General features: G+C 45.4%; 1 protein-coding gene across 5 annotated transcripts in view; it reads right to left on the bottom strand.

Annotated features, from left to right (window-relative positions):
- Window positions 1–24,338, bottom strand: part of KCNQ5 (potassium voltage-gated channel subfamily Q member 5) — a 577,598-nt gene that overhangs the window by 3,253 nt on the left and 550,007 nt on the right. For all 5 annotated transcript variants that reach the window (XM_079938653.1, XM_079938654.1, XM_079938655.1 and 2 more), the window contains 3 exons: window positions 19,994–20,102; window positions 4,472–4,603; window positions 1,992–2,118 (listed from right to left, as the gene is read on the bottom strand). In XM_079938653.1, coding sequence (XP_079794779.1) covers window positions 1,992–2,118; window positions 4,472–4,603; window positions 19,994–20,102 — 368 coding nt within the window. The remainder of the gene's footprint in view (window positions 1–1,991; window positions 2,119–4,471; window positions 4,604–19,993; window positions 20,103–24,338) is intronic.

The following is a 24,338-nucleotide window of genomic DNA, read 5'->3' as shown; positions in this document are numbered from 1 at the left end:
AGTAGCCCCCGCTCGACACAACTAGAGAAAGGCCCGCGCACAGCAATGAAGACCCAACACAAAGATAAAATAAAATAAATTATAAAAAAAATAAGATAAAATTGATGTTTCAAAAACCATATAAGCGCTGTACAAAGCAACTTCCAGACCCTCCTCCCCGATCAGGTTGCCCTTCCTCAGCCACTTCCCTGAAGACATTCTGGGACTTCACTGCTGCCTAGCAGGGAACTGATTCTGTAAGAAATCAAGACCCTAGATACTGGGACTTCCCTGATGGTCCAGTGGTTAAGACTCTGCGCTTCCACCACAGGAGGCCCGGGTTCCATCCCTGGTCAGGGAACTAGATCCCACAAGCTGTGCGGTACAGACAAAAAAACAAAAAAAAGACCCTAGATATCAATCTAGGCGATTCTAAATTTAAAAATAAAGGTATAAAATGCTTGGAATATTTATAATCAAATTGGGGGAGCATTTTGATTTCTAAAAACTGTCTTTGTATGAGATGATACACTCTCAGGGTCAACAAACATTCAGTGCACTACCATAGTTATTATGCTTTTTTTTTTTTTTGACATAAGAGAGACAATGAAAATAACCAAAACACAAATAAAAACTAGATCTTTGTTATTCTACTGTTGGAAATCTACAGTTGTTTGTAGTTCGAGTATTAATTGATGAAAGGAAATTTTCTATTTCTTATATGGAAATCCAGTGTTTTAGAGAAACACTGTCTATGCATAAAGAAAATTTAATTTATTTGCTCTTTCTTGATTTTATTCCTTTTAAAATCTATTACTCACTAAAATACATCCAACTGCCTATAATCAGTTTTGATTAAAAAAAAATTCTGGCTACTTCACTCCTGTTAGAAGGGCCGTCATCAAAAAGATAAGAGATAACAAATGCTGATGTGGGTGTGGAGAAAAGGGAGCCCTCCTGCACTGTTGGTGGGAATGTCAACTGGTGCAGCCACTGTGGAGAACAGTATGGAGGTTCCTCAGGAAATTAAAAATAGAGCTACCACATGATCCAGCAATTCCACTGTTGGGACTATATCCAGAGGAAACAAAAATTAACCCAAAAAGATGTCTGCACCCCCATGTTCATAGCCAAGACTCAGAGACAAGTGTCCACTGCAGATCAATGGATAAATAAGTTGTGGTGTGTGTATATATAAATATACACAATGGAATATTACTCAGCCATAAAAAAAGAGGAAATCCAGCTATTTGCAACAGCAGGGATGGACCTGGAGAGCATATTGCTAAGTCAAATAGGTCAGGCAGAGAAACACAAATACTGTATGATCTCACTTACGTGGAATTTACGACAAAAAACAACCCCCTTCCCAAACACATAGAAAAAGGATCAGATTCATGGTGACCAGAGGCAGCGGGTGGAGGGAGGGGACCGGAGGCAGGTGGCTGGAAGGTACCGATTCCTAGTTATAGATAAACAAGTGCTGGGGGTGCGATGCACAAGGGGATGACTATAGCTAATACTGCCGTGTGGTACCCAGGAAGGTGTTAACAGAGTAGATCCTAAGGGTTCTCATCGCAAGGAAAACAAGTTATTTTCTTTCTGTGCTTTCCTTTTTTTTTTTTTTTTTTTTTTTTTTTGCGGTACGCAGGCCCCTCACTGTTGTGGCCTCTCCCGTTGTGGAGTACAGGCTCCGGACGCGCAGGCCCAGCGGCCATTGCTCACGGGCCCAGCCGCTCCGCGGCATGTGGGATCCTCCCGGACCGGGGCACGAACCCGTGTCCCCCGCATCGGCAGGCGGACTCTCAACCACTGCGCCACCAGGGAAGCCCTGTGCTTTCCTTTTTATTGTGTCTCTATGAGATGATGGAGGCTAAGATCATTCACAGTATATGGAGGTCAGACCATTACGTCGTACGCCTTAAACTTATACGGCGATATGCGTCAATTATATCTCAATAAAACTGGAAACAAATCTGGCTAAAAAGTTAAGCAGTTTAGTTGAGCTGTACCTGCTTTTCAACCTTGACCACTCGGCCGAGCATGCTGAGGTCATCTGTGGTCTCATGTTCTGCGGTTATTTTCTCTCTGCTCTTCTTATCTGATGTGATTTGCCCTTTTCCAAGAATTTGATCCACACTAGCAGAGAAAGAGATCTGATTATGAGTGCTGAAGGTGGACACTGCCCTAGGCTGGAAGGAAGGGTTTTGAAAAGAAAAATACAATTATCTCTATTTACGTAAGAGGAAATAAAAATGAACTTCTTCCAGTTGACGTGCTTATTTTCTTCACATGAAAATTACACGAGGTTAATTTTCTCATTATTCTAGTCCATGATGAAATCACTTATGGCTGATCTTCTGGAGGCAAAAAATGTCCTAAACTACCAAGTAATTTGTCTGTTTCCACCCCGGACCAGGTGTTTCTTGAATTCAACCACTTAAAAATGACAAAATCATAATTATGACTATTTCATGTTAATAATAGAACAGATTTTTCAGTGACCATTTATCATACATCTGACATATGGAAGATAAGCAGATAAGAAAGCTGTAGTCTCCATCTCAGGATTTCTAGTTGGACAGTATACACACATCACATAAGCAAGAAACTCCAGATTAGTTCTGCAAATTCTGCAGCAGTTGAACTTTATAGAAACATTGGGAGGGAACTATACTCAATATTTTGCAATAACCTATAAGGGGAAAGAATCTGAAAAAAAAAAGGTATAAATGCATGTATAACTGAATCACTTTGTTGTACACCTGAAACTAACACAACATTGTAAATCAACTATATGTCAATAAAAACAAAGAAACAACAAAACCAGTTGAACAAACATATGTTAAATGAAAAAATCCTGTTTGTAATGTTACGGCATTCTCTCCAGGTCAATTGATTTCTGGAAATTATCAAATTAGTTTAAAGATATCTTACTTTCAAAAACATTAATTCCTTCACCCTCAGAAAAATAAAACTTTACCAGAAAATCATAAATAATCATAGGTATAAATACAGAATCCTAATTTACATTTAACCTTTGTTTTAAATGATTAAATGGACGCTATTTATGTAAACTATTTCTACAATGCAGCATGAAATAAAATTTAAATTGCAGATTTTACAGTGTATTTTAACTAGTGACCCTATCACTATGAAGAAAAATAAAAGAAAACCAATTACATTTGTAATAAACAAACAAGCAAACAAAAACGTTGGGAGCCTTAGGTAGTTCTGTGAAAGGACTTGGAAAACCTTGGCTACCTGTGCAGAGACTGTAACCGGATCACAGGTGATTTAAAACAATTTCCAAGGAGACCTAGTCAGCCTAAATTGGACACTTACTTTCTTCCTTTTTGTGTGTTTTAGAACTGAATTATAAGGAATATGGACTCAACTTTCCAGTTTACTTTGTGTGCACAGGAGTACAGGCAGTCATGACATCTAATCCATTCAACTGCCGCTCTACAAGGACTGGGTCATTTGTTCATCTCTGGGTGCCCAGGGTGCCCAGCACACACTGCAGGTTCAATACTTACCTGCTGAAGGAAATGAACAAAAAAACTGTGATTTCTGTAACTAATGTTATAGAAATCAACAGGTGTTTTACCAAGGGCCTAGTATATGCCTCACCCTGGGCTAAGTGTGCTCTGGGCATACACAAACATTGAAGACTCAGTCCTTGTGTTTTAAGAACTGTTCAATTGAATGCTGGTAGTTGGGGCCTGATAGTGAAGCAAGGCTGTTAAAAAAAATGAAACTGACTAAATATCTTGGCTTCAAGATGACACAATCAAACTACATGTTTGAAATAACATACTGAACTCATTTCTTTCAACCTCTAGAGAAGATGCTCCCTGGCAAGACGGTGTGTATCTAGCCCCGTGCAGGACAGGCGTGAAGGGAAGGGCCCAGACTGGGTCCAGGGCCCGGGGAACAGGCTTCCCACAGGGAAGCAGTATGAGAGTCAACCCTGGGTCCTCAGTTTGACTCTCCGGCAGAGTATTCCAAGGTGAGCTGCGCTTCTACTCCCTGCAGTGGACTCTACTCGCTTTAGGGGGTCAGAGGAGGGACAGGTCTGTCTTTGTGGGCTGGCTGGTGGGTCAAGTTTAACGAAGGAGAAAGACTAGCTTTCCTCTGAAGGATGGTTAGGATTCGGGCGATAACGGAAATGACAGCAGCACCAACCATTAACATTCCCCGAGCACTCGGTGACCCTGCATTAACTCATTCAATCGTCACCGCGACCCTAGGCAGCCACTGACAATACCCCATTTTCACAGGTGAGACACTGAGACACTGCCGATACATTGAGGCTTTTAATGACTGATTTACTTTTAAATAAAATCTTTTGCGTTTCAACGCAAAAGTCCAGCTGTTCACTAAAAGAAGAGTTAGAAACATGGAATTCAAGAGTTTTCTCTACTAGGGAGACGTTCCTCCCAGTTTCTGTGCCTGTTCCTGTAGAACAAGTAACCCTCGCGTTGCTCACCGTGTTTGCAGGCTTTTAATTCTGCACAGCATGTCCAGGTGACCAGCAGAATACTGTTCGATGACGTCTTTTACGTCATACGGGCGTAATGTTTCCTTAAACTTCCGTTTTGCGACGTGAAACTTCATAATTCTGTAAGAGCAACATACTACATATGAATCTTCATAACTTCACTGAAACAAGTCACCCAAATGGCTCACTAGTATATAGAGGAAACTCGGGGGGAAAAACATCATGCAGCAAATTATTTTAAGCTCCTGCAGAAATGCAACAGAAAAGCCCGAGGTTACAGTGGACAATTTAAGAATAGCTCCTGTGAGGCACAGCTTGAATGTAGAAAAACACACTAAAAAAGAGACTAAACATTAATACTTAAGTCTTGCACCTTTTTAATGTCCATTGAAACCCTGAATTAAAATCAAAGTCAAAATGCGATTCTACCTTTTCCATGTAACCCCAAGAAGTCCAAGATCAACACCCAGTGAATGCATCCCTATAAAAATATAAAAGTTGGGCTTCCCCGGTGGCGCAGTGGTTGAGAGTCCGCCTGCCGATGCAGGGGACGCGGGTCCGTGCCCCGGTCCGGGAAGATCCCACATGCCGCGGAGCGGCTGGGCCCGTGAGCCATGGCCGCTGAGCCTGCGCGTCCGGAGCCTGTGCTCCGCAACGGGAGAGGCCGCAGCGGTGAGAGGCCCGCGTACGCAAAAAAAAAAAAAAAAAAAAAGTTGTTAAAATGGTCTTTTATGTAACTATATACATTTTTGAGACGCAGATGTGCTACAAAACTCTCATTCTCTTTAGGGAAATGTACATTTGTATAGAAATTTATGAAAAATTTCATAAATTATTTCTGCAGAATACTGCTCAATTAGGTACCCAAGGGTTTATTTTTGTTTTTTTGTTTTTTTTCAAACATAACACACTCATCAACTAAGCTGGATGTCTAAACTCTTCAGAGCCAGAGGTTTTATTTATTTATTTGGCCGCACCGAGTGGCATATGGGATCTTAGTTCCCCGACCAGGGATCGAACCCATGTCCCCTGACGTGGAAGCATGGAGTCTTAACCACTGGACCGCCAGGGAAGTCCCTCCTTTGGCCACCAGAGGTCTTTTTAATTACAATGTCTCCCCCAACATGGACTCCGTGTTTTAAAACAATATTTCGTCAATAAATTTCATGATGTCATGAAGAGCGAAGCTGCTTGAGATAACCAGTTACTGCAATAACTTGATATAATTCCTGGGGAAAGCAAAGCAGCACAGCATTTTAATGAATCTGTGCAGCCTTACTGCAGGTAAATGTTAAACTTGTTGGTGTTTATTCAACTATTAATTGGCTCATAGACGCTTATTATCACGCTCATGGGTCCCAGGCTGCAGATCAGTCAGCTAGGCTCTAGGAACCAAAACTTATTGTTCCTTGGAGGAAAGTGGGAAGATTAGGGACAAAAGTAGCGTTTAAGTGGAAAATTACCTATCCTAAGCGATAGCTGATTGCAACTGGTTATAAAGCCCCAAACTCGATCCTGGAATTGTATTAACTTCAATCTGACTGTCTCCTAATCATGCCTGAATCATTTGTCCTTAATATTCTTACCCCCTTTCTCTACCACATTGGTTTTCCCTGGCCTACCGGGTGAGCATCACATTCCCTAGCACATCCTGCAAGGCCGTGGGTGGCCTGGCCTCTGCCCACCCCTCTCACCTCATCCTCGTTCACTTCCTCCTTGGAACTCGAGGACTTTCCTCTTCCTGAAGTCCTACAGGATACTTAAGACTCGGTTCTAACGTCGCTGTTTTAATGGAAATTTCTGCAGTTCTTTCCAAGCAGTTAGTCACTTGTCTATTAGCCTTCGTTTTAGTAACTAACATGCCACACTGTGATTACTTGCTTACATACGGCCTCCACCAGGCTGTAGGAGGTCCAGACTGCAGGGCTGTCTCTGTCTGTCTGGAGGCTCCGCCTGGCTAGGGAAGGGGCTGACGGGCGGAGGCAGCGCCCCTCTTCTCCCCAGACATTCACCCATCTCCACCTGCTCTTCTGCCTGCAGCCCCACACCAGCCCTTCCAGATTCTCTCGTCATCAAAGTGCTCATTTCTCAGAGGTCTGTCTTGGCACGCTACCCAAAATGCTAACTGTTCAGGTTCAGCTCAAGCACGGACCTCTCGAGGAGATTCACTGAGGTCAGAAGCTGTGTTTTTCATCCCAGCAGCTCATAAGCTCCCTGGCAAGGATCAGCGATTCAGTACATGCTCGCTGAAGAAACGGATGTGAACGAGCTCCTCTCTGGTCGCCCAAAGCTGTTCTTGCTGTTCCGTGCCACGGCAGACTCCTGACACCTTCTGAACGGAACAGAGCTGAGCTCTTCAAGGCGCATTTCGGGGAGACCATAAGACTCTGACTCTGTTTCGTGAATACCCCAAACTTTCTAAAGTAAAACAAATTTGTGTATTCATTAATGATTAGGACCCTGCCTGATTCAGAAAAGAATCCGTTAAATAGAGATGCTTCTGAAAACCATGAAAATATAGTATTCTTTTCCCTCAAATTACTAACATAATTAGGATTTCACAGAACAACTAAATCACAAATTATAAGATATCATTATGAGGAAGTAAGGAGAAAGGAAAAAACATTGAAAGTCAATGAATAAATGACACCATAACCCAGTAAGTACCAAATGTAAAGAGAGTGCTAACAGTAAAATGAAACCGTCCAAGGTGGGGAGGGCAGGGCCTGGTGGGAGAGCAACTCAGCTGCTGAATGAGTTTTATATATCACAGGACCATCAAGAACACAGGGATGAACACATGTGGTTAAAGTCTAAACAGAGTATAAGCTTAGTTTTCTGTTCCTAAGAGACTGCTGTAGAGGCTTCCAAAACTCCTGCGTGCCAGGCCTGCTCCAGGAGGGCAAGGATGGGAGGCGTGCTCCCTGCCCATCTTGGCCACTGTATGATGACCCTTCTGAGCCAAGACCCCGGTCATCAGGGCCGGGCGATTCGAGATGGTTATACCATCCAGTCACCTCCGCTTCCCTCCCTCCACCCAATCCCCTCACCTTTCCAGGGACTGCACTCGGTTTTCGTGGTTGAAATCAGAAGGTAGAGAGTGGAAGATCTGGGAGACTAAGCTAAGCCCCCTCACTTCCCTGGTCCCGCTGGATGTCTAGAATGGCTTCTGTCTCTGCCCACAACGAGCTTGACCCGAGTACTCAGGGTCCTTGTCCTGGACACGGAGCTGGCGGTGGGAGGTGAAGGCCTCGTCCTCCCACCTCACCGCCTGCCTTGGGGTGGGTCTCCCATTGCTGTGCCCTTGCTGAACGGCTGGCCCTGCCCTGAGCCCTTTGCCTCCATTATGTCAACGTGAAGCCCTAGGAGTTTTCCACCTTTGATATCTGGGTCTAGCGAGGGCTCTGGAGGTCGGGTAAGTTCCCAGCTACCAGTTGCCCATGATGCACTTAGCTTCTGCGAAGTGGAGTGAGTAGGCCGTTTTCTGCTTATCTGCAGGAAGAAATGAAGCCCAGGGTTCAATAATTCTAGATTTCAGGAAAGACATGAAGATGATGACAATTGAGGAAAATGTCCAAAGTGGCTATTAGACTATGAATTTGAAAGGCCTGTTAATTCTTCGACTTTTTTTTTCTCTCCCAGACCATTCCATGTCAGGTACTAAGCCTTCTGACTATGCGGTGAAGGGAAAAGGTGAGAGCTGGGGTTGGAGAGCCCCGAGTTGGGAGGAAGCTTGGTTCACACACGCAATCCTGAATGTTATGTATCTCTGCCCTCCTAACGCAGCTGGATGTAAATCAGAGGGACCCAAGGTCTAGACAAGGGGTTGGAAGTTCTTTGTGTAAAGGGCCAGGCTGTAGGTCACATGATCTCTGCTGAAGCCACCCGTGTCTGCACTGTAGCACGAGAGCACCCACAGGCAGTACGTACACGAGAGCATGTAGATGTGTTCCAGGAAAACTTTACTTACAAACACAGCATTGGGTTGGCTTCGGCGCCACCCTGTCGTTTGCTGACCTCTGGTGTAGACACAAGGAAATGCCTTGAGGCCAGGCAGAAAAAGAGGCAGAAGACTTTAATGGACGCTTATAAAAGAAGTTTAATATGATCTATGTATTGCCTGGTAGAAAGGAGTGTTTGGGCAAATCATTCCGGAGTAAAATTCAGACCTTTAGAGTACGTTTAGTGATTAAAATGACAACACTACCAGGCGGCACTTGGCAGTATAGTCTGCGAGATGGGGACTCCTGTCGGCCCCAATCTGCAGATAAGGAAACTGAGGCCAAGAACGGTTAAGTGAGTCGCCTGAGGTTACACAGCTGGTAAGCGTGGGATCTGAGCCAGTGTGGCTCCAGTGCTGAGCTCTTAGTCACAACGTTTTCTATTGTCTTAATGCTAAGATGTTGATATTTTAACACAAAATAACAGCACAGAAGAGATACTTTGGTATGAAAGGGCTCTTTTTGCTCACGCGCCTGGCACATAGTGAATGGCTTGTCCTTACTGGTGCTGTTGGAAGGGCCTTCGGAGGAGGACAGAAGGCGGGGCAGTAGGTTGCACTCTCACTGTCTTTTCCTCATGAGGGCAAACTGCACCCCTGGAGCTCATACAGCAGCAAAGGGCAAAAGACCCTGAAGCCAGTCTCCTCCGATGCTGCGGGTACCTAAGAGGCTAGGAATCCCGGAGGAGACCTACGCTCGAAACAGACATGCTCCGCTGTGACCACTAGAGGGGGCCAGAGACTCGCCACAAACCTCAACTGGCAACTGGCTTGAAACGGAAGAAATCTGCTCAAGCAATTTTCTGAGCGCGAAGAAATAACCACAGCAAAGTTAAACCCCGGGTGGAATATAGGCTATCTATACACACAACACATGTGCACTTATAAGGAAGTGCAGGTGCATTTGTCGTGCTGCCACGAGTTACAGAATCTTGCAAAAGTCTTGTCCCAGGCCTCTGAGTCAGGGTAAAAACCCTGCACACGAATATGCAGAGATAAGAACGACTAGAAAACAGAAGCGACGGTGACTGTGCCACCACCAGACAGATGGACAGGCGGCCGACAGCCAGACCTCGTGAGGGCGGAGGGCTCAGCCGACTGGACCAGGGAGGCAGCTTGATGGGCTTTACGTAAAGGCAGCAGAGTCCCCAAGCCCCCGCTGCCCCTTGCCATCAGCCAGGGAGCCTAAAACACGCCGATGCCTGGGTCCCGCCTCCAGAAACGTCATTTAATTGATCCAGAGGCTTTATAAACCTCCTCGGGTGATTGGAACCTGCAGCCCAGGCTGAGAACGACTGACAGGTGGTGGGACTGGGCTGGGTTAGGATGGCCTCCACACGAAAGAGTGACGGCGGGTCCGTGTCATCTTCTGAGTCACACAAATCGTGCCCACGAGGCAGCGCGTCCGTGTGCCTGGGTGTCAGACCCCCAGTCACACACAGCCCAGTGCTTTCTGCCCCCGCTTCCGGAGTAAGACCCGAAGTTCCACGCGAGAGCCAGCTAACAAGTCCCATTAGCTTCTCAAGGACTGCCTTGGACGGGGAAGCAAGTGCTGGGTGATGGGTCCATTCATTCTCTCAATAAATAGTCATCGAGCTCCTCCTCCTGTGTGTGTGGGCCCTGGCTGTGCTGGGAAGGAGCTGAAGAAGCCTCCAGGGACCACGTGGCAGCCGTCCGTCCCTCTGTGGCGTCCTGGTGGGAGGAACAGTCCCCTAGCCAGGAGCTCTAACAGGACTCGAGAGCCCATGTGCCCAGAGCCTGGGGCCCTGGACGAGCTCAGGGTGGTTGCTTCCCTGCGTGATGCTGGAAAGAGGGACCGAATCAGTCACTCATCACACATTCACTGAGCGCCTACGACGTGCCAGGCTCGGTGCTGGAGGCCGGGGATCGGTCAGGAGGGCAGGCAGACAAGCAGGAGAGGAGTGTGTACCCCAGACTTCTCCCGCATGCACCCCCATCTCGGGAGAGATGACCAAATTCCTCAGGGCTCAGAAATGGCCGCCTGATGTCCCAGACCTCATGTTTTTGGTGTGGATGCACCCCACTTCATGTCGCTGCGTCGTGTCCCTCACCTCTACTGAGGAGCGTTCCATACCCACCTCTTTCGCTGTTCAGCAAATTCAATCCCCTGATTCTGACTCCCCAGGAGAGATACAGCATCTGTCCGCCTGAAGAGGAGGGGCCTGGGGCTCGTCCTGCAAGTGACCCAGGGCCTCTGGTCGCTGACCCTCTCCCGAGGCAGCCCTCTCGAGCCTTTTAGGGTCCAGTCAAGGGGCGCTGCTGATCACGGGGCAGATTCGGCAGCCAACCAGGCTCAGAACTTGATAATGTGGGTCACCACCGAAGGCGTGCGGATCACTAGTTGCGGGATTCATTAATGTTATTTTCCTGTTAATACATAATCATGACCCAGTAATACAGGTCTGCATTTGTGTATACGGTATCTAGACTTTGAGACTCTTCAAAACTAGTTATAGAATCGCATACCGAGACTCCTTGACCATCCTGTCATCTCAGACTGGGCTACTAGCCAGCGACTAAGGAACCCCAGGGTTGCCCGGATGCGCTGGCCAGTCTCATTTTCTTGCTTTCAGCTCTTGATAGAGACGTAAATTAGCCCCACTGTATACAATCTACCAGATGTCCTCACTAAAGGGGCAGGCAGATACCTCCCTTGGCTGACTTAGGGGTCGGGAAAGTTCTCTGGTCATATTTTTCCCATCACTGGGAGTAGGGTTTTTCTTCTAATGCTTAATATTGTTTTAGATTCAGGATTTAGTAAGTTCTTCTGTTCATTCTGTTTGGTCTTCTTTTAAAGAGATAAGAGTAGTAAAATGCAAGTAAGAACTTCTGGAGACAAGCAAGTCTACAAATGGGTAACTTGCCTTCCTAGGATTTTTGTGAGCACTAATACGGTAACTACATTTGGGCATTTTAATTTCCTAGGAGTCTAAAATCCTGTGTAAATTTTAAAGTGTGGAACAAATAAGTAAATAAACAAAGTGCCCACACATGCTGATTGCTCCTGAACAGTTTTTGTCTCAGCAATGAATAGGAGATTCAGTTTAAATTATAGCCAAATAAAAGGTTAAAAATTAGATGCTGCAAAGTAAGTGCGTTTTCGGTGAACACACTGGTTTAATGCAGCCTCAGGGCAAAATGCGGTCACAAGCAATTATCTTCAAAACAGAAACAAACATAAAGAATATTCCAGGGCTTCCCTGGTGGCGCAGTGGTTGGGAATCTGCCTGCCAATGCAGCAGACACAGGTTCGATCCCTGGTCTTGGAAGATCCTACGTGCTGAAGAACAACTAAGCCTGGGAGCCACAACTACTGAACCCACGTGTCACAACTACTGAGCCCGCGTGCCTAGAGCCCGTGCTCCGCAATGAGAAGCCTGCGCACCGCAACCAAGAGTAGCCCCCGCTCACCGCAACTAGAGAAAGCCCGCGTGCAGCAACGAAGACCCAATGCAGCCAAAACTAACTAAATAAATTTATATATATAAAAAGAATATTCCAGGGAGTATATTCGCTGATTAAAAAAATCTCATAAATGATCCATAAAATATTCCCCAGCAGCGTCCTGTACTGTCACGTGTCACAGACTTGGCTGTCCAGAATGACTTCATAGCGACTTGCAAACTCACCATCTCTGCTAAAACAGCAGAGACGCCATCAGCAAAGTTAGGGACTGGTGATGATTAAACAGCTTGCGGATTTAACAAAAACCCACAATGGCAAACATGTGCCTCTTCTTCTCTATTTGCTGGGTATTCTTGCCTGAAGTGAGGTTTAAGAAGGATGCAGAGCTGAAAATACATTCTAGAGGAGAACGTGCACGCCTCCTGGAGTAGGTGCAGCACAGGTGAGAAAACCCGAAAACCTCAGCACTCGCGCCGGGTGACAGCAAGGCCCGCTTTGCACACCCTCAGAAGCTGACGAGTCCTCGGTGGCTCTTCGCTTGGCTGATCAGACCCGAGCGACTTCAGAAGAGCCCATGTTGAGTCTTTGCTAGTTACAAAGAAATTCTTGACGCCTCACCTATGTTCCTATTAGCGTGAAAGATTCTCATAGGTAATTTGAAAAAATGGCTTTACAATCTGGCGTCAACCATTTTTTCTTTTAAATTTATTTATTTATGTTTGGCTGTGTTGGGTCTTCGTTTCTGTGCGAGGGCTTTCTCTAGTTGCGGCGAGCGGGGGCCACTCTTCATCGCGGTGCGCGGGCCTGTCACTGCTGTGGCCTCTCTTGTTGCAGAGCACAGGCTCCGGACGCGCAGGCTCAGCGGCCATGGCTCACGGGCCCAGCTGCTCCGCGGCATGTGGGATCCTCCCAGACCAGGGCTCGAACCCGTGTCCCCTGCATTGGCAGGCGGACTCTCAACCACTGCGCCACCAGGGAAGCCCCCTGGCTTCAACCTTTTTTGCCTCTACTGAGTTTTTCTCCAAAGCTCCCGGTGACTTCCTTGGTGCCGCTTCCCAGGGACCTCCTGGAAAGGAGTAGGTCCCCTTTCTCTTCTTGACCTCCAGCAGCCTTTCATACGGTGGACCCGCCGCCTTCCGCTTCCAACGCTGGCCCGGCTCGTCCTCCGCTCCGTCTCCTGGTTCCTTCTGTCTGGCTGCCCCGGGTCCCTCTGGATCAGCGCCTTCTCTCTTCCGCAGCTCCTCACGGTTCCTCACGGTTCTGTGAGGACCACCGTCTCTCTTGCCTCCACTCTCTGCAGGGGACGCTTCTGGAAACCATCCACGTCTGTGCTGACGACCACCAAGGCTATCCTGGTTCCAGGCGTCTCTCCTGGCCTTCAGATCCAGGGCTCCACCTGCCTGCTGGGCGGCCCCTCCAATGGCACTCACAACAGTGCGCCGTTCCTACCCGTCCCTTTGCCCCAGCGCCCAGGCGCCTGTCTCACCCTCAATTCCTCCGCTCCATCCTCTCCAACCATTGAAATCCAAACCCTGGCGTCATCCCTGCTTCCCTTCACCGTGACTGCGTGGCCTCAGCCCCCGCAGATCCAGGGCTTGTTACAACGAGTGTCCCCTCTTCCCAGCCCGCTCCCGCGCTGCAGTCAGAGTCACCGTCCTGAGTGCGGGAGCGCAGCGCCAGCCTGGAGGAGTGACTTCCGCACGTGCGCCCTCCAGCTTTCCGGCCCGGCGCCGGCTGCCCTCGGCCTGGCCTCTCCTCTCCCGTCCCCTCCCCGCCCGCTGGCTCTAGGTCACTGCAGCTGCCTAGACACGCACGCGGGGCCCCCACGACGGCCCCTCCCGGCTCCAAGCAGGGGCCCCCTCCTCCTTACTGTTTGCCCCTCTGCCCAGCGAGCGGGAGAAGTGATACATCTTGTTTCAGCGCAGGATCCGACCCCCCGGGAGGGTCTTTAAAGGGCGTCCTGAGGCCTGTGTGGATGGGGGCGGCAGAGGAGAGTCACGCCCACCTCTCAGGCCCACTGGACTTCGTGGGACGGCCCTGCGCGGCAGCGAGTCACCCACAGGGGCTATGGGGACATTGCCTCGTGCTGGGTGAAGAAACTGCCCTTCCAGCCCCTAACGGCGGCGGTGCTCTGGGCGAGTGCTCAGCGCAGGGCCTGGTGAGGAGGAAACTGCAAGGGGAGACAGCGGGCGCTTCCTGGGGGAGGGGATGGGTGCAGGCAGGCAGGCGCCCCCAGGTGCGAAAAAGGAGCGCTCCTTTCACGTGGGCCGCGACGGCAGGGGGAGCCCAGAGAGGAGGGGTCTGGCCTGAGCGGAGGATGGGCAGGAGGGGGCCCAGAGCTCTGGGTTCCCATGCTGCCCCGCACTCGGCGCTCTGCACACGGTAACCCGTGAAATCCTCACCGCAGCAAAGGTCAGCACCATCCCCGTCCCCACCTCACGATGAGGAAACGCCACAGAGAGGCGATGTGAGTTGCCCCAGGTCGCACAGCGGCACGTTGGGTTTCTTGGACCACCTTCCTTAGCAGCCCTGGGGGGCAGGGGGGCAGGAAAAATTAGCCAGCGAGGCCTTGTCAAGTCAGGCTGCAGCTTCAAGGAAGGACTGGGAGTCTGGGGTTAGCAGGTGCAAACTGTTACCTATAGAATGGATAAACAACAGGTCCTACTGTAGAGCACAGGGAACTATATTCAGTATCCTGTGATAAACCACAGTGGAAAAGAATATGAAAAAGAATAGATATATGTGTATAACTGAGTCACCGTGCTGCAAAACAGAAATTAACACAACATGGTAAATCAACTATACTTCAATAAAAAAAAATGAACATTAGAAAATAAGATTCTCTGAGTTTTCACCCCAGACCTCATTTATTCATCTGATTCCCTGGAAGGCTGGGTCTGCCCCGGGGGATAAGAGGTCGCGTCCAGGGAGACACAGCAAGGGAATGCGGAGATTATAGCGCAGGGCTACCAGGAGATGTAAGGAAGAGGATACACCCCACAGCTTCTGGGCTAGCTCTCCTCCACATACTGAGTAATCTCCACCGCCTGGTTTCGGTTCTCCTCACAAGGAGAACAGGTTGCACCGTATTCTGATTCATTTCTTGCCAACTGACAGAAAACACAGTTACGTTAAGGAGAGCCACTGTTGCTGAGGACCTCGTTAGGAGTGGCCCTGACCCTAGATGTAGCGATTTTATGAAAAAATACTGGTGAGAAGCAGGCAAGCTTCGCCCACACGGTTCCCACAGACCAAGCTGTTTCCCCAGCCGCCCAGGCCTGTACACAGCCCTCGTGTGCTGTCCTGCTGTGCACTGCTGAGAACTTATCCAGCCCTTGTCGTGCGGTGGGAAAACAAATACAAACATCTCTTTTGTATTTAAAAAAATGATTATTCCAAGACCCTTTTATAAACGTAGAGTTGTATTGACTGTGACCTTTAAAATTTATTATTTCAAATACATGAGCATGTCTTAATTTTTGCGTGAAAATTTGCCCAAGACTCACACTTACGTAGGGTTCCACCGTGCCAAGTGCAAGCCTGAAAGGCAAGCCAGTCAGCCTCTTCAGATATTCCCGGATGTCTGATACTGCGAAGGATTATCCGGGTAGCTGAGGGGCTTAGTTTTAATCTGAAAATTTTGATATTGTGCCTGGGAAAATATTTTTCGAACAGTGATAGAAAAATTGGTGTCTTGCCATGTGTTATGGGCTGAATTGTGTCCCCCCCCCAGTTCATATGTTGAAGCCCCAGGACCTCAGAATGTTACTGGCTTTGGAGATGGGGCCTTCAAAGAGGAGAATAAGTTAATGTGAGATGTTGGCACAGACCCTAACCCACTCTGACTGCTGTCTTTATAAGAAGGGAAATTTGGACATAGACACATACAGAGGAAGGACCACGTGAGGACACAGTGAGAAGGTGGCTGTCTGCAGGCCGAGGAGAGAGGCCTCAGAAGGAACCAGCCCTGTGAACACCTTGATCTTTGACTCTGAGCCTCCAGAACTGTGAGAAAATAAACCTTTGGTGGTTAAGGTTAAACCAGTTGGTGGTATTTTGTTATGGCAGCCCGAGCAAGTGAATTCACCATAATACAGGGGACCCTGGAACAACACGGGTTTCAACTGCTTGAGTCCGTTTATATGTGCATTTTTTTCAATAAATATATTGGGAAATTTGTTGGAGATTTGTGACAATTTGAAAAGACGAACTGTGTAGCTAGAGATGCTGAAAAAGTTAAGAAAAAGTTAGGTGTGTCATACATAAAATATGTAGATACTAGTTGATCTTTACCTAAGCATGACTGATATTTAATATAAAATTAATAATGTGTTAGTTTTCTTACTGTTTTATGACTTTACTTTCAAAGAATTTCATTACTGTACAGCATGCCTCTCTCTCTCTCATAATGGGAGAAACTGCATATCAGCCTATCATCACAGGGAAGTGTTTTTTTAAAAAATCTAACACTGTTTCAATACTGTATTATGGACGTAACTGTGATACTGTGTGCAGTAAAATTTTTAATAACAATTCATTCATTAGTGTACAAGCTAAGCTACCATGAAGCAATCATACTGCTGCTTCTTCATTATCGGTGCATGAATCGTTATACCTGTAAATAAATATGTACTTCTTTTTCATGTTATCTTTTCGTTTTTGATGTCTAGTGTTAGGAACACATATAACATCTATAGCGTTTTGTATCGTATAAGACAATTTTGATGTAGGTACTGATAGATGATTCATCTTGTAAGCATACTTCTGTATCAATAAACACAGTACAATACTGTAAATGTATTTTCTCTTCCTTGTGATTTTCTTAATAACATTTTCTTTTCTCTAGCTTCATTTTTGGTAAGAATACAGTATATACTACATATAACATACAAAATATGTGTTAATTGACTGTTTATGTTATCGGGAAGCCTCTGGTCAACAGTAGGCTATTGGTAGTTACGTTTGGGGGAAGTCATAAGTTACATGCAGATTTTCTACTGCATGGAGGGTCGGGGCCCCTAACTCCTGCATTGGTCAAGGGTCAACTGTCTAGTTGGAGTTGGGTGTGTAGAATGTTCAAGAGTTTATCAGTTTGCTTGTCAATCTGTTTACTTCCCTGCTAATTTCATTTTTCTATTTAGAAATTAATTTGTATGAGTGGATGAAAAGAAATTTAACATTGTTTGAATTAAATCATTAACAAGATAGATAGAACTCTTGTTAAAAATAAGTTCAATTTTCACCCCCAGAGATGAGTTTGAAAACACATTTTCAACAACTTCACACACTCCAATTAAATAATATTTTGAAAAAAATCTGTGGTAATCCTGGAGGAACTATACAAAACTCAGTATTCTTCTGTCTTTTAAGGCATAGTTTGGAAATATCTAAGAATAGCTGTTGTTCACTACTATAAAAAGTGATGTCATTCATTAAAAAAACCAGTCTTGGTGAATTTGGGTAATAGAATCTAGATGAATTCAGAGAATGACCTTAATCATCTTATTGCCCGAGAATATTTATTCTCAAAAATAACTAGAAAATGTCAGATGCTGAATAAATATTAATAACTGAAAATAAGAATTCCTACTTTGCTCTTGTGAATGTAATCATATTATTTTCCATGCTGTCATCTCATACATATTTTCTGTTACACATTTTAATTTTAATTTGCCTCTTAGGAGAAAACAATTATTATTGTCAGCGCTACTGGAAGACAAAAGACATGTTCAGGTAGTCATATTAAATCATCAAACAACCAGAAGAGAACAAGGAAAATGCCAAAAACAAAGTCGCCATTTTAGAGTTGAGTAATAGATGGTTCACACTTGCCATCAGTGACATACACAGAAAATCCTGTTTAAGGCGCGCTGTGGGTGGTGGGCATGTTCTGGCAAAAGCACTCTAGTCAATTGATGTTCAGTTTGTTATGTAATTAAACTCATGAAAAGGACACTTTTGCATATGACTTAGGAACTTATACCTGCAAATCCTTTTCAGAAGTGCTAACTGAGGTGGTTGGTCCTTTAATGTTTAGACATTAAGTTCTATCATGAGTCAAAGATTTCCAATTAAGTTATTAACTACTGAGTGTAGCTATTATGTTTTTACAGAATCCAACAATTTTAAATGAAGCTTAGAAGTGATTAAAAAAAAAAAACCGCACCAAGCAGAATCAGGATACAGGGAAGAAAAGCACCCCATCAAGAGTTATGAAGTAGCAAGCAGAAAGCTTCCAAAATCCACAAAAAGGAGAGACGTGTAAATAATAAAGTTCCTGTTAAAAATAAGAAGCAAGAAAGAATTCTGAAGAGCAAGGGAATTCTGCAAGGGACTTTACAAAAACCAGTCAAGTTTCCAGAGGAAGGGATAATAGCAAAGTAAAGCGCAAGCTGCTGCTCGAGCGCTGAGCTGGCAGAATAAACCTATTTCATTTTCCTTTTTGCAGCTCAGGATTCTTTGTGCAGGTTGTGAGGCAAAAGCAGAAAGCTTCAGAAGGTCTCGGGAAAGGACACAAATTGGGTTAAGTATGACTTTTAGGAAACTTAATCTGGTCCCTTAGATAAGATTTTACTGTACTTGCTGCAAATTAGACCAGGGGTCTCTGCTGGCTGTAAGGAACGGATGGAAAGAATGTTGAGGTCACTTCGGGGCCAGCAATGCCCCATAGAGCTTCCTGCCCTGATGGAAATGTACGATGTCTTCTCTGCCCAACACAGAAGTCACTGGCTATGCGTGACCACCGAGCACTTTAAATGTGGCCGTGCCACTCATGAACTGAACTTTACATTTTATTCCGTTTTAATTAATTCAAATTTGAATCGCCTGGTGTGACCAGTGGCTACAGTGTTGGACGGCGCAGGACAGATCCTTTCCATCCCTTTAACTGAAGGCTGTAGACCTCATTTTACTACGTATCCTTGGGTTTTCTGGGATTAAATATTACCCAAGGCTTCTGGGATCCCCCGGGGCAGGGCGATCATATCATTGTCCAAACTGGGAGACTTTGAGAAGGACATGGAGTGTCAGTAACAGTCATGATGAGACGAGAGGCCCAGGACACACAGGACGGGACAGGACGCTCCCCCATCCACAGGGTTGTTGCTCGTAGGTTCTAGAGGGAAGTAAGTAGGCTTGACTTCACTTCTGTTTAGGTGGCTGCTACAGATAATGTTTAAGTACCTTCTGGGCACACATTTTCATCATATCATGATTTTCTTTGCCCCTGTAAACATTTACCAAAGTCTTTATAACGCATCTCTACTCTCCCAGTGACCCCCGACCACAGAGTACAGCAATGTCTAACAGGATGCTCAGACCAGAAGTACATAATCCATTATACTGATGTCTGAGCTTAGACTGAGTATCTGGGTAGCTAAACTGGGTTGGATATTTTCAGCTTTCCTCAGGCTTTCTGGTAAGAGGCAGGAAAAGCCAAAAAGAGCAGAGGCATTTCTTTGCAGTCGCTCTGCATTCCCTGACAGATACACGTTCTCCCAAAGGGATGACACAGGGCAGGCTGAACAGCAGCAGTTCATTTAGTCCGGATTCTGGATTGTTTGGGGGAGTGGATCCTGGAAATACAAGTTGCTTGGGACCCTCTCAGTTTTCTGCCATCAGCAGAGGAAGTGTATTACAGTCAGACTTTACAATTATATTTCAGCAACCCCCTGCAGAACACACAGGTTTCCCATGGTCAGAAGTCAACCTGCTTTGAAATAGCAAAGACGGACTCTTCTTCGACACGAAATACAGAACATGGATTGAAGCACCAAGATGTACAAATAATTTAGAAAATACAGTTGTGTCTATACGCAGAGGTCCTTAAAGCAACAGATTCACACAACAAGCCAATTCTCATGTAATCTGTCCGGTATGGCCTGGCTTTTCAAATCCCACCCACCTTTTATAACCCATCTCGTGTTGAACAGAGTCAAGTTTTGTATTAAAAAAAATACTTCAAAATTTAATAGGCGTGTGGATGAATAGGAAAAGAGAAAGGAATTATTGCAGGAGATTTACCTGCAGGAAAGAGAATTTAGCAACATTGTGATTCAGATTATCAGGGAGAGGTTTTCACCAACCTGATCGCCCGAATGACAGTTTTCAGTGGTGGGGTGAGGTCCTCCACGGACACGTCACACTGGCATCCTTTGTCATCATACACGTCGTCGGTGCCAAGCGCCGTGTCAGCTGCAAGAAAAAAGGGCCAGTTAGGTAGCAGCATGGCGGCAATTTAAAACTTGTTACCGAATTGGTCTTACGTAGGGATGGCGGGGAATTCACAGACTCGGCTTAGAAATCAACACGTATAAGGTCGGCCAATTGTTTTTCCCAGTATTATTCTTTCTCCTTTTCCTACAACCTAACCGATTTCATGTGGTTTGACATGACTGCCTTTCTGAGCTGTTTTCCATGGGGACATGGGGCTGCTGACACACTTTCTTCCCGGTAGAGGTGATGGATTTGTGTCCATTCACTCATGCTCTTTTGCCCAGTTCTTTTGAAACTGACAGCGAGGGTTTAAATAACAGCTGTTTGGAGTTAGGAAAGCAGTTTTTGGACATTTAATGAACTGGCCTGTATATAGAGAGCTTGGAGCCCATGGCACTGACCCCAGTCGTCCCACACCCTGAACGAGTGTGCTAAGCATTCGGATCCAAGTACACGGACTCCCTGTCGGTTACTGGACATGGGCAGCCCAGGACAGAGCTTGCTGATGACAGCACTGCCAAGGCCGAGGGCAGATTCTCAGACTGGATAAGAAAATCAGTTTCCCGTAAACCGAGCAAAATAACTTTCGGCTTCACTGCAAAGTTTGACAAAAAGGCAGGGTTACAATAAACACCAAATTACTAAGAATTTATAAAATTAATAAGGAATAAGCATATCATTGCAACTTGGTTTTCAGCAACAGAATATTGAAAGCAGGTTAAAATTCCTGTAACGAGGAAAAGGTTAAATAAGTACTGGTAGGTTTATTTAATGGAATATTGAGAATCTGTTAAAAATGATGACTAATGACTGGAAACCTGTCACAATATATTATTAAAGAAACAATCTATATCTGGGATTAAGAATGATTTTATTTTTTTCTGCTTGGCTATATTTTCTAAAATCTCTGCAATGAACATGTATGATCCTGGTAATAAAGTAACAAAAGCGTACTCAGGAGAAAAGAGTTATGTAGCCTCCCAATACTACTGGAACCTCTTTATTTATTATTTTTATTTTTTATTTTGGCCGCACAGCTTGCGGGATCTCAGTTCCCTGCCGGAATCCTAACCAGTAGGCCACCTGGGAACTCCCCTATTTGAGCCTCTTTAAATGTTGACGTAACGAAGGGACTAAAACTACTTCCTGTCTCCTGCCCTGATTAGTGATCATCTACTACGTCATAAACGAAGGAGACTTTGCCATGGGCTGTCCTGGTTGGGTTACAGGTCCTGAAACGCTGTAGGAGGCCCGTGCACGGGAGCAGGGCTCACATCCGGGATGCAGTTGGGGGGCATCGCTCAGTTCAACGATTCACTGTGTGTTTACTCGGTTTATGGTGTGCTGGGAACAGGGGTGGTGTGGGGAGGAGATACAGATGGGTCTTCACAGCTCTCTGTCATGGTCGCTCTGGCCTTCTGACCCCAAGCCTCCTAAGTGGGTTCTCGAGAACCACCAACTCACAATAACAATCATAACAGCAACCACTCGCTGACATGGGTGCCAGGCGCTTAGACAAAGCTTCTGCACGTACTAATTTTCTTATTTACAGCAACTGTACAGGTTGGTGATGCTATGCCTGGTTTTTAGACGCTGATATCGAGGCTCCGAGAAGGTAAGCGTAATAATTAAACAGCATAAAAGTCAGGGTCCTTTTATTGTTGTGAGGTTAGTGGAAAACTTTTTCCGCAGGTAGGTGCTGTCACGATAAGCACAAAAGTAAAGATAGTGAAACTATAATGTTCGCAAGTGGAGCGGGGAACGTCCCAAACGGCGACAAGACAGTTTTCTCCCTGCCCCCGTCCTGCTCCCCAGTAAGACCTGTCTCTCTGTCGCGGTTAGCATTAGGCTGGGCAGAGGATGGGAGACATTGTATCCAAAGCCATTTTATTAGGGACTTTCATTATACCACTTATAACTTGATTATTCAAGGCATAAATCAAGCTCTCAGTCTTTAAAAAAAGTTTTTTCTTTTTGTAAATTTGGTCAGGGCAAACTAATAGGAAATACATCTTTGCTGCCATGTGTTGAAGCAAGGGCTGAGTTAGAGAATTTTCCCCCTTATTCCAAAGCCACAAAAATGGGGTAAATGCCATCTTTCTGTTTTGTAAGTATCTTGAGATGTCCATATTCTTTCCAGTGAGGTTAATGACAATGAACTGTTCTTCTCATGATTCCTAGAGGCTTAAAACCTGCATGACCTCTGAGGCACCTGGGCGGGGCTGAGCTTCCAGCCAAGGCTGGCTCTGTGCTCTCCGCTCTCTGATCACACTGCTGACCCTCTGCCCTGGCATTTGGAGAATGTGGGTCATGGGAACAGGAGCTCACGTGAGCACCAATCTGCAAAAACCCAGTCCTGAAGGGCTGCGTGCCAGTGGCGTGCAGTGCTCCCCAAGCCGTGCTCCGTGTGGGCGAGCCTCTGTGTCTGGTAGGCTTGCCCTGTGCGTGCCCCGTCTGTGCTGGGAAGAAAGGAAGCTGAAAATACAGCCCTCTGTCTCCCCCAAGCCTCTCTGTCTCCTAGTAATTAGCTGTGTTCAAGATTTGCTTTCAAATACTTTGTTCCCCCGGTTTTGGAAACTGTATTCCATGGTTTTTGCAAAGAACCACCTGGACCTTACACGATAGAGAGGAGGTAAAGAGAAGATTCTGGAAACTTCTGCTATGTCCAAAGACCGTCTTCCTGTTCCCACTATAAATTTTGCCATCAAGATGCAGGTGTTTTCGAGAAAAATGACAGGTAGTTTCTGGTTCTTTCTCTTTGTCACCTGCTCTTACAGATTAGATTTCTTGACGAAATGATTACAATGGTTTTCAACCTTGGCTGCATGTTAGAATCACACCTCAGTACTCAGGATGGGCTGGAACCCAGGCCTCAGAGTGTTTACAAAAGCTCCCCAGAGGTGTCCATGTGCAGCCAAGAAGGACCACTGACTGGAAGTCGAAAACAGTGCCCCTGGTTTCCCCCATTGGAGCCGAGGCGTGTGTGTGTGTGACCAGTCTGCCATCGGACTTGGGCTCATCCCCATGTTTCCCCTCGCATCACCAGTGTATTTTGCACAGTTTGAGACAATATAGGTGCTTCCCAAGACAAAAGGAAACAATCACATCATAAAAAACAGAAAAAGAAATCCCTCACAAGCTGGTGACCCGGGAACAGGTTTCATCATCTTATTGTTCGGCCTGGAGGCCTTGGCTTTCTGAATTCCAGCCACTGTTTTCCACCCCTCGGCCACCTGAGACCCGCTCTGCAGGCCGTGACCCTGTTCTCTTTCAACGGAGTCACTACTGCTCTTACACACAAGAGACTCACACGTTCAGAGACAGAAATAAAATCAAACTGTCAAAACCTAGCAGAAAACATTTGTTTGTCTGTGGAGGAAACGGTAATGGCCTGATGTTTGGTCACTAAGAGGAATTATAAAGGAGACAGCTGACCGCTTTGGTCATGAAGACAGAAAATGTTACCACCTGAAATGACCAAATTATAATGCAAAGAAAAGTCCTGATTAGGAAAAAACTGAAAGGTATAAAAAAGCTTAATATTTATAATGTATAAGAAGCTTATTTGAATGGATCACAATCCAAAATATGAATGTATTATACAAATAGGTCAGTCAGGAAAGACCACCAGTAGCAAAAAATGATAGAAAACTTTTCAACCTAACTAGAAATTAAAAAAAAATTAAAATTATTTGAAAGTATGGACTTATACTTATTTAGTAGCAAAAGAATAATAACTAATACTAACAAAATTGAGGTGACTCTGGTATACTTTGACATTGCTAGTGACAATGTAAATCAGAACAAAGTTTTATGGCAACAAAAGTTTAAAAAAATTTAAAACCAACAATCTTATAATTTTACACCAGAAAAGTTATCTTTGGAAAATAATTTCAAAAAGAAAATAAAGATAGCTTAATGTAATAATTTTTATTGCATCATTGCTTATTGTACAGAGATAGTTATATAAATTTCAATGTCCCAAAGTAGGAAACTGTAAATTATAGTATTTGACCATGCTGATGTACTACACAGCTACAAAAATGATAATTATGAAGAGTACATGGTAGTATGAAAGTATTTTTAAGTGTTCAGTAAAATTAAAATATGAAACCAAATACGTTGATTAGAACTATATACCATGATATATAAAAAGAAAAGCAGCTAGAAGTAGAAAACCAGCTAGAAGTGAATATATAAAAATGAAATTAGCTG

Source organism: Stenella coeruleoalba (genome assembly GCF_951394435.1).
Source record: "Stenella coeruleoalba genome assembly, chromosome: 12".
NCBI lineage: Eukaryota > Metazoa > Chordata > Mammalia > Artiodactyla > Delphinidae > Stenella > Stenella coeruleoalba.
The sequence above is the reverse complement of the archived record's forward strand: the minus strand, read 5'-3'. Positions and strand labels throughout refer to the sequence as shown.